This window comes from Sparus aurata, unplaced genomic scaffold (genome assembly GCF_900880675.1).
Source record: "Sparus aurata unplaced genomic scaffold, fSpaAur1.1, whole genome shotgun sequence".
Taxonomy (NCBI): domain Eukaryota; kingdom Metazoa; phylum Chordata; class Actinopteri; order Spariformes; family Sparidae; genus Sparus; species Sparus aurata.
In genome coordinates, this window is record NW_022045102.1 from 233483 (window position 1) to 244787 (window position 11305).

Below are 11305 nucleotides of genomic sequence, written 5' to 3' on the forward strand. Positions count from 1 at the left end.
AATTAAAAAGAGTTAAGATTTCAATTAAAAGCCTGGTTAAAAAGATGATTCTTAAGCCTGTTGACAACGTTTGCATTGTTGACAAAAAAGCCACAGTTTGAAAGCTCTGCAGAAACTGGATGGCAGGTTATTATATAAAGTTATTATAAGTTATTGTTACATTATGTTGTTAATAAATGTTTTAAATTTGACAATGTAGTGTGGTACATTGCGGACAAAGGTCAGATATTATATTTGATAATAGTCTAGTCTAAAAATGGCATAGCTTTAAAAAAATAAATGTAAAAATTGAGAATCGAATCGAACCATGACCTTAGAATCGAAAATGTAATTGAATCGAGGATTTGGAGAATCGCGACACCCCTACTACTGACCCATCTTCCCAAACTGGTGTCCGTTATCTAGACAGCTTCTCAGCCAGTTCAGAACCACCCCTGTGATACCAGAGTGGTCCAGTTTATGAATGAATCTGTCATGATTGAATGTATCGGATGCTTTCTTCAGATCGATAAATACTCAGCTGCTGTTGGGTCTGAGGAGTCTGTGATGTGTTCATTAGTTCAGTGAAGCAGAACATGTTGTTCTGTTGGATCTGAAGTCACAGATGGTGTTGGTGGATTAATAATTCCCTCCATGATGTTTATAACTCTTCTCAGTCATGTGACGTTTGTTTACATTTATTAATCTCTTCATGCTGTAACAAACATTCAGTTTGATAAAATCAACACAATCACAGATTTAACTCACAGAGAACGACATCATCCAGACTATTATTGATCATTATCAATAAAGGACTGATGATCATCCAACAACTATCTCCACTGATGAACACAACATTTTCATTTCACACTGCGAACATAACATTTTGTCCACGTACACCTGCTCCAGTCTGGTTCTCCCTTTTCATGTCATTCAGTCCAGAACTATCTAATTCAAAACCCAGAACCTTCTAGATCAAAGTTCAGAACAATCTAATTCACATTAGAAACCTTCACAGGGTTGATCCAACTTTCTATATATATATATATATATATATATATATATATATATATATATATATATATATATATATATATATATATATATATATATATATATATATATATATATATATATATATATATATATATATATATATATATATATACACACACACACACACACACAAATAGATGGATAGATAGATGGATACATAGATGTAATGGGCTTCTACTGGTAAAATCAACAGTTGCCATTGTCATTGATGTTAATAAGAGATACAGGGATGTGGGAGGGTTTAAAAATGTTTTATATATCATGAAATATAAATTTGTGGTAATGACTATTATAACAAGATGAAGACATTTTGTCAAAATGTATGTATTTTATATTATAAGATATGTATGTATATTTGTATGTGTGTGAGTGTAGTTATGTACATAGGTGTGTGTACATGTAGATATGTATATGAACATGTGGTCAGCACATATGTATATAAGCATATATGGATGTGTATGTGATTATACGTATATATAATATGTGATTATTAATTGTAAACATAGTATATTGAACTGTATATAGATAGATGGGACTGATGAAGCTGAACAGTAATGATGTGTCGGTTCAGTTTGAAGGAACGACTCTTTAACGTGAACAAACTGACCTGAATCCACGTTTCACTTCTCTCTCGTTTGTTCGTTTGTTCTCACAGACTAGTCGCTGTGTTGTTCACTGTTCAGTTATTAGAGTGGTGAGGAGGATTGACAGCCAGCCAATCATATGCTGAGTCTAGGACACTGTTGTCGAATTTTAGCCAATGAGAAACAGGAAAGCATAGCAACCGTTTTCATGAAAAAAAACCCATTTCATTTGGTTCGTAGCTCATCGTTCTCGTTCGTTCACCAATTCCTCTCCTGATGTTCTCGTTCAGTCAGTCACTCGTTCTTGGCTTGCAGGCTTTAGCTGTTAACTGTTGTGTTGTCTAAAAGTACACATAATCATGAAGTTGCAGCTATGTATTTGCCTTGAACTACAGTGTTATGTTGACCGTTAGCACGATCATTTGAGAACGAGGAGCTGAGAACTGTGTGTTACATGATTCACCGCTGAACGACGTTGTAGTGGAAGCGCGACTGAACGAACAAACAAAAAAACAAACAAACAAACTAAATGAACTTCCTGCCGGACTGACCGACGGAAACTGAATCTTGACATTGAATGATGAAATCCACCTCTACTGCACAGGTTCAGGACTGAAGTTAAATAGTTATGATTAATTAGTGAGTTGTTGAGAAGAGGCAGATTAAATATGTGTAACTTCTTCATACAGTGATGTGAGTTAGTTGATGGAATATACTTTGTTACATGCTTTCATCTTATTATGATTATTTATCAAACTAATCAAACTTTGTGTTTGTTTTGGTTTCAATTGTCTGAAATAAATTTGCATTCATTCATTCAATCAGACCTGACTTGAACCTGAACCTGGAGGTGGACTCACCTGGGCGTGTACTCCAGGTGAGAGTGGATCTGGTAGTACCAATCACCGTCTGCCAGCTCATCAGTGGAAGTGACATCAGAGGTGACTTCCTGTCCGTCTCTGGTCCAGCTCACTTTGATCAGTTTGGGGTAGAAGTCGAAGACGCTGCAGACCAACATGGACCGATGTTTACCAGCAGAGGGCGTCGATGAGGTCAACACCACGTAGGGCTTAACTGTAACACAGTGACATCATCATCATCATGATCATCATTAGGGCCCGAGCAGGGAACCTGCAAGGACCCTATTGTTTTTCGAATGGTTCTTTATTTATTTATTTATTTATTTATTAGGGCCCGAGCAGGGAACCTGCAAGGACCCTATTGTTTTTCAAATTATTCTTTTTTTAGGGCCTGAGCAGGGAACCTGCAAGGACCCTATTGTTTTTCAAATAATTATTTATTTATTTATTTATTTATTTATTTATTTATTTATTTATTTATTTGGGCCATGAACTTTGGGTCATGACCGAAAGAATAAGATCCCGGATACAAGCGGCCGAAATGAGTTTCCTCCGCAGGGTGGCAGGGCGCTCCCTTAGAGATAGGGTGAAGAGCTCTGTCACCCGGGAGGAGCTCAGAGTAGAGCCGCTGCTCCTCCACATCGAGAGGAGCCAGCTGAGGTGGCTCGGGCATCTGTTTCGGATGCCCCTGGGACGCCTCCCTCGGGAGGTGTTCCTGGCATGTCCCTCCGGGAGGAGACCCCGAGGAAGACCCAGGACACGCTGGTGTGACTATGTCACTCAGCTGGCCTGGGAACGCCTTGGGGTCCTCCCGGAAGAGCTGGAGGCAGTGTCCGGGGAGAGGGAAGTCTGGGTGTCCCTGCTCAGGCAGCTGCCCCCGCGACCCGGCCCCGGATAATCGGATGAAAATGGATGGATGGATGGATGGCCCGAGCAGGGAACCTGCAAGGACCCTATTGTTTTTCAAATGATTCTTTATTTATGTATTTATTAGGGCCTGAGCAGGGAACCTACAAGGACCCTATTGTTTTTCAAATGATTCATTCTCTGGTCTAGCTCACTTTGATCAGTTTGGGGTAGAAGTCGAAGACGCTGCAGACCAACATGGACCGATGTTTACCAGCAGAGGGCGTTGATGAGGTCAACACCACGTAGGGCTTAACTGTAACACAGTGACATCATCATCATCATGATCATCATTAGGTTCCGAGCAGGGAACCTGCAAGGACCCTATTGTTTTTCAAATGATCCTTTTTTTAGGGCCCGAGCAGGGAACCTGCAAGGACCCTATTGTTTTTCGAATGGTTCTTTATTTATTTATTTATTAGGGCCCGAGCAGGGAACCTGCAAGGACCCTATTGTTTTTCAAATTATTCTTTTTTTTCGGGCCTGAGCAGGGAACCTGCAAGGACCCTATTGTTTTTCAAATGATTCTTTATTTATTTATTTATTTATTTATTTATTAGGGCCCGAGCAGGGAACCTGCAAGGACCCCATTGTTTTTCAAATGATTATTATTATTATAAGGGCCCGAGCAGGGAACCTGGAAGGACCCTATTGTTTTTCAAATGATTCTTTATGTATTTATTAGGGCCTGAGCAAGGAACCTACAAGGACCCTATTGTTTTTCAAATGATTCATTCTTAATTTTTAAAAAAAAAATGTCTTTGTCCCTAATGATCGCATTTTTCACTGCCTGAACATACCCCAATACTCACCAAACTTGGAATATAAGTCACACCTGGCTAAAAATTTTATAATCTATTGTCGTTCTGAGTTTCCACCACTAGGTGGCACTCTTATTAAGAAATGTGCGTTTTGGCTCTTGAGTCTCGTGGTATGGGCCATGCCTATTTCTGCATACCGTTTTTTTGCTAGTTCGCAAAATATCGAAAAACCTACTTTTTTGAACTCCTCCTAGCCGATTTCACCAATTTGCATGAAACTTGGCACACAGCATCTGTGGACCCTCCTGACAAAAAGTTATCAAAAGACTTGTAAATGAAAATTACATTTTTAAGTTATTAAATACTAACTTTCTGCAGATTTGGTTCCAAACAGGAAGTGCTGCATACCTCGACAATGGTGTGTTTGGAAGACACGAAACTTAGCATACTCCTTTGACATGAGCCCCTGAGGGTCTCTACAAAATTTACGTGATGACCACAAGGTGGCGCTCTTTAAATTCAACTATTTTATATCTCCACATGGGCCGGGCAGATTGACACAAAACTTGGTATAATCATTGCCACTGCTCTCTTGAGGATATCTGACAAAAGACTTACCAATCCGCCACTAGGTGGCGCTCTGGTGCCAGTTTTATTTTATATTTGGCCCTGTGCCCACACCATAACACTTATGGAAATGAAATTCATAGGGGTGGTCTAGGATGGCCCCTTTAACTCACACACCAAAAATGACCACCAGGTGGCGCTATTTTCAATGCAAAAGTATTTTTGGTCCATTACTCCCACAGAATACATGGCACATTGTTGTACCTTATATCTACATGTTCCCTGAATGTATCTGAATTGTTTGGTGTAGGCCACGCCCACTTCTGCAATAACTTTCCATTTGCAAAATCGCAACAAATGAAAAACTTTCTTTTACGAACTCCTCCTAGGCAATTTCAGAAATTTGCACCAAACTTTGCAGGAAGCATCTGTAGACCCTCCTGCCCAAAAGTTATCAAAAGAATTTTGATAGACCAAAAGACGGCGCCAAAATATAAAACAACAAATTCCTGCACATTGTGTTTAAAACACAGTCTTTCGTATTTTCACCAAATACATTCCGATTACCACAACACTTTTCCCAATTGTGTTCCATGTGCTGATGACGGTTTGTGCAAAATTTGGTGCAAATCGGCCAATAGGTGGCACTCTTGTCACAGTGTAATTATTGTGAATGGAAGGTAAATGGGAAAATCTTCAAATCCTCTTCAAAACTCATCGGCTTTCAACCTCTTCTTGTACCTTTATAGTTTGAGCTAGAGACACCATTCTACCTTCAAAAGAGTCAGAATACCTTGAACTATTAGGCACGTATTCAGTTTTTAAAAATCTTTTACGCTTTTCAAATCATCACAGTTTTAGTTTTAAGGATTTTCAGCTCGTCTTCTCATTATATAAAGGGTGTGTGGTGCGTGAGCTAGAGTGCATGACATCATCGCTAGAGTGTAGAGCAGCTGGAAGAACTGGAGAAAAAATTCTCTTCAGCTTGATTTGGATCCCACATCTTTTACTTCACATAGACAATATATGCATAGATATGTAGGAAATCTTGTTGGCTTTCCGCTGATGGTTATTTCAGACCCAAGACTTACAGTTTTGGATGTGGAAGCCCCAGAGCAACAAGCACTCCAACAACTCCCCCATAAGCTGCAATGTTAATTTTAAGCCTAAATTTCTGGAAGAGAGTTGAGAGAGAAGAGAGTTCAGCAATGTGTCCTGTGACTCAGTATGAAAATATTTTGGCGATAGCCATTACATTTTCCTCAAAACTTGCTGGCTCTGCTACTGCTCCAGCATGTGTGCAGACATAGGTCCTTTTTAGATAGAAAAGGTGGCACATTTGCTCCAATTTAAGGATGGCAATGTGTGTAATATTCCTCCTTTTCCAAAAGCCGCCTCTGAGGTAGGCGTAAACATGTGACGTGACGTGAAGCTCGAAGTTGGGCTGTGAACGGTGACAACGAATTTGTCTTCAAAATAAGAGCTTTACATTGCACCCCATGGAGTTTAGAACTGGGTTCTTAGCGAGGGGCTTTTAATTTGAAAGTAGCGACCGTCCTTAGCTTGCCGACACAACAACAAGCTAACACAGCGAAGACAGCGACAGAGACCGAGGAGACGCTAGCATCTCCTGGATCTCAGCGGCTGTCCAGTTGCTCATCTTAATGTCCGTGGGTGAAGTGATGGACTGACTGCTGTGATCAGCTGTTTTGGCTTTAAAACTCCCCGGCTGTGGGTCGCACAACAGTGCAGGTCATTGACACCTCCGCCTACCTCACACAGAGGCCGGCACATTGCCGCCTCGTTTTTAGATAGCAGTCGAGGCGGAAATAAGTGTACCCTCCGAGGCGGAAAATCGGCGGACCAAAACAGACACCCAATTTGCCGCCCTCTGTCTAAAACCGCGGACCAAGCCGCCAAAAGGACGGGCAAATTGGCGGCTTGGTGCCCTGTCTAAAAACGGCTACAGAAACTGTAAGAAAGTTGTACAGGTCAAGGCCCAACAGCAACCTCTACTGGTGCAAAGACAACTGGCAGTAAACAAGTCAGACATGCTCAGTCACACTGAAATGCAGCAGTCAGTGAGCAGACCGTGTGAAGCTGCATGGAATTTCTGTGTGTTTCGCTAATGACATGTGTATTCTTGAGGAAATGTAAGTGGTTTCTGCTTGTGGTTATGGATAATTTGATCACTATTGCAGTTTGTGTTAATTTACATGGAAATATGTTGTGTGAGTTTGAGTTAGCTCAGTAGCCTGTGTCTCAGTAGTACTTAGCTGCCATTTGCTAGCACTGCAGCTACATTTGGATTGTGAGGACTTATTTAGTTTGTAATGCCAATATTACAACTCAGTCTATTTGTTGTGATTGTGACCATGCTTATTGTTAATAGAGTTTAAAGGTCGAATTATTTACTGTGGTTAACAGTCAGTATGTAAAGCCATCATGCTGTTTAGCATGCTTTGCCTCTGCTAATGTTTTGTTGGACATTGTACTGCTTATTCCAACACTAATAATATTTTGCATTCAGCTTTCCAGCCTTTTCAGACATTCTTTAATACTGACAGGAAGGACAGCTCACCAAATCATAGGAAAAACTTAAACGGAGGGTGTTGTGTGGGTAAGCCCGACGGCAGCATGCATCGACAGCAGCATGCCCTGACATGCGTGGACTGCAAGGGCCTGTTCATTGCTGCTTGCAGCTTTAATTATCATTAGTGTTGTTGATCAGCAGTAGTGGTGGACTCAGTGGGTTAGGACTGAAGCTTCAGTGAAAATTTGTATTTCTGTGAATTTACAGAAAATTTGATAAAAATAATTGAAGAATTAATTATTATAATTGTCATTAGTGTTGTTGTTATTATTATTGTTATCATTAGTAGTGTTAATGTGACAGATGGAATAACGTTTACCAGTTTAACAGTAATTCAGCTGAAGTAGCAGAGTAAATTAGTAACATCTAATTTCTCATATTTTAATACTTGAGCATTTTCATGTTATATACTTTATGTTTATAATGTTACTGTCAGTTGCAGCAGTTGGAGAACAGTATGTTTATGTTTTCTTATGTTATATTCAATACCAGCAGTAATAAAAACAGTAGTAGTTACCAGTGGGATCCAGTAGAGGGAGTGTAATGCTGTAACGTAATTTGTTTCTTACATGTTATGTTCACTTTATCACTGGTATTTAAAGTTAGTTAATTAATGCAGGCGCTCAGAATCAGAATACTTTATTGATCCCCAGGGGGAAATTGTTTTTGTTACAGGCGCTCTGTGCAAAGGAGAAATAGAAATAAAATAAAATATTAAAGTAGACAATAACATAAAACATTAAATACTAAAGTTAAAGCTAGGTGACATAATAGGCGTGATGTACATTTACTATAGTAATATTTCAGTGTAGTCCTATTTCAATTCTGTAGATATTCAGCAGGATAATTGTACACATTGTTATACTGGTGTTTGTATTAATAGTATGTGGTTACCTTGATAATTCAGTTATTAAACACATTATCTGAGGAAAGTTGTGTCCGTTCATCTTTCACTCAAATACTCCCTTTTCAGGGCTTTTATATTAAGACTCAGTGTATTGTCATATTTTCATATTTTCAGTCTTAGCTGTTTAAATCTGACAGAAAACAGCTCATGTTTCGACACTGACGATCAAGTCTGTCACGTTAAACTTAAATCAATAAGTTTAATCAGTATTCAGTGTTCAGTCAGTGTGTTCATGGATCAATAAGCTTGATCAGTATTCAGTGTTCAGTCAGTGTGTTCATGGATCAATAAGCTTGATCAGTATTCAGTGTTCAGTCAGTGTGTTCATAAGTTAATCAATAAGATGATGATGTCATGTGTTGGATGTTACAAAACACAAACTCACCTGACTGACTCAGAGCAGTCCCGTAGGCACTGTCAACGTGGCTTTTGCAGTATGTGTCCTTCTGAGCTCTCGCATTAGCCATGTATGACTTAACACTGTTCCAGTACTTTGCCTGCTTCAGTCCGTACTCAGTGAATCCAACAAACTCTCCAACGCTGCTGCTGAACCTGGCGAACTCCAATTTGTTGAAGTAGTACGAGTTGATGTACTCGATGTCATTCAGCTCAGTGGAGTTAAACATACAACGGTATGCCATAAAATACAAAAATCCATCTGAAGAATTAAAGAGAAACAAACAGAATTAGTCTGAACCTCAGAGAGAACATATGATCAGAGTATTGATGACTGATCAGAGTGTATAGATCAGAGTGTATTGATCAGAGTGTACTGATCAGAGTGTATTGATGAGAGTGTATTGATGAGTGTTACGGCCAGGGCCTAGGGGAAACCCTGGCGCAACAAGAAATTGAGACTCCCCTCTTCCTGTTCCCCAAACACCACCAGCAGCGAACGTTTTAACAAAGTTTTTATTCAAACATAGTTTTTCCACAATCACACAAATGCTGGTAGTCTGGAACAGCAGAGGAGAGCCCACAGGAACTGGAGAGGAGCCGGCCTTTAAACCCATGGTTCCAAGGCAGTGGCCAATCAGCTACCTGGGCAACCTGCAACCACTCAAACACACCTGCACCCAATCACACATACTCTCACTCAGGTAAAAGAGGGATATTAAAAGACAGACAAACATTTATGACCTCTAGGGTCGTAACACCTCCCCCCTTAAAACTGAACATTTCTTTAAGGAGAAATGTTCAAGTTCATGCAGTGCAATAGGGTGTTGATCACTCACATGTCTGTTCCCCCCTTAAAACAAATCTACATAACAGGACCCAAAACCTTATTAGTGGGTGCCACTCCCACAAACAAAATGGCCACCACCATGAGGAGAGAACACAAAAAGCAAATACACCAACTGTGGTAACAGACACACACACCAAAATAGCAACAGGTGCCCAACACAACAGTGGAGTGCAACAGCCACCACACAAAAGGCATCACTGTGTAGTCAACACTACACCCAAATGTTGCCAGCTTACACCTAAGCTGCAACCACAAGTGACCCAACAAAAGTGAACTGCCACTACCACGCCCAAAATGGACACCTTGTGATCTCAAACCACACGTTACTATATCATGGAGTGTAACAAAGAGACAAAAGTGACCAGGCAAACTGGGAAGCCACATCCACCACTCAAGATCCACTGATCTGGGGAGTGACACCATGCCATTCATACTAATTAATACACTAAATCAGTAACACCTATTTGACCAAACCAAAAGTGGACTGCAACAACCACACACACGAGGCATCACTCTGTAGTCACCACTACACAAAATGTTGCCAGCTTACACTTAAGCTGCAACCACAAGTGACCCAACAAAAGTGGAGTCCAGTTCCACAACCAAAAGGTCACAAAAAGTTACTGCACACAAGTATTAATTAGGGCCACACATCACAACGTGACCAACACAAAAGCAGCCATCTCACACAAAACCACGTTGCTGTGCAAAGTATAAACGAAGGGAAACAAACTGCAGAGACACCCCAACTTTACCTGCCTATAAAAGGTGGCTAACTCACCTAGCTAGTTTTCAGTGGCTTGCCGAGCTCGAGGCGTCTTTAAACGCTGAACTCAGTGAATCACCGAAGACCAGGAATCTAGTCAACTGCGAATCACTGAAGCATACCCCCACCCAGGATTACCACCAAAAATAAGAAAGGCAAAATAACAAAAGGTGGCAAATTCTTGAAAATGCCCAGCAGCTTACTGGTCAGGGTGCTCAGACAGACACACAATATGCAGCAACAACTTAACAAAAGAGATGACCACTACACTGTGTGTGGTACTGTACCTGCTGTGCAGAGGCTGATGAAGAGGAGGGAGAAGCTGAGAAAGGATGAAGCCATGTTCCTGTGTTCACTTCACAAACACTGACACAGTCTGACTGAGAGCCGCTCTAAAAACACAGCACAGGGTCACATGACCTCATCATCAGCTGTTACCAGGCAGACTGCTCTCACTCGCTCACTGACATCAACTGAGTCACAGCTATTATGAGCATTGAGAACATTGTGTGTGTACACAGAGTTAACTAAAGAGAATGTTTTTCAACTACTCTCCTTAGGAGCTGGATCTCCAGCGTGTCGCCATCATGGCAGACAAAGTGTATACTTTGAGAGCACTGAGAACATGTCGATCCTCAAGTGCGACCTAACAGGCAGGAGAGTAATGGTGGACCGCTTGTCAAGCCTGCCTGTTAGGTCGCACTCGAGGATCGACATGTTCTCAGTGCTTGTGTTCATGTGAGACCCTGGTGATACTATGAGCAATGTTTCATGTTGTGTCGAGCCTTCTTAGTGTTTTAAAAATAGTGATTTTGATGCTAGCGTAAGAGTGCCCCTGCACTCCATTGAAAATTAGCTTGCCCGAAAACGAAATACGGTAAATCTTAAAAGTGCCTCTTTCATCCTAATTATGCTTTACATGAAGGTTTGACTAATATAAATGAACAAATTAAGCCTAGGTTGTTGTTTGGCGAGAGTCTCACTTTCAAGGGGACGAAGCAAAAAAAAAGGGAGGAGAAAGGGGTCAAATAACATGGACGCTTTTCTGCTTGCTCTGGCTTCTTTTTGCTTTCTTTTCCA

General features: G+C 40.7%; 1 protein-coding gene across 1 annotated transcript in view; it reads right to left on the bottom strand.

The window, feature by feature from the left end:
- Positions 1–10609, bottom strand: part of LOC115577573 (HLA class II histocompatibility antigen, DQ beta 1 chain-like) — a 35032-nt gene extending 24423 nt beyond the window's left edge. The window contains exons 1-3 of the mRNA XM_030410454.1: positions 10513–10609; positions 8599–8871; positions 2480–2693 (exon numbers count right to left, since the gene is read on the bottom strand). Of these exons, the coding sequence (XP_030266314.1) occupies positions 2480–2693; positions 8599–8871; positions 10513–10567 (542 nt within the window). The 5' untranslated portion in view covers positions 10568–10609. The remainder of the gene's footprint in view (positions 1–2479; positions 2694–8598; positions 8872–10512) is intronic.
- Positions 10610–11305: the final 696 nt, after the last annotated feature.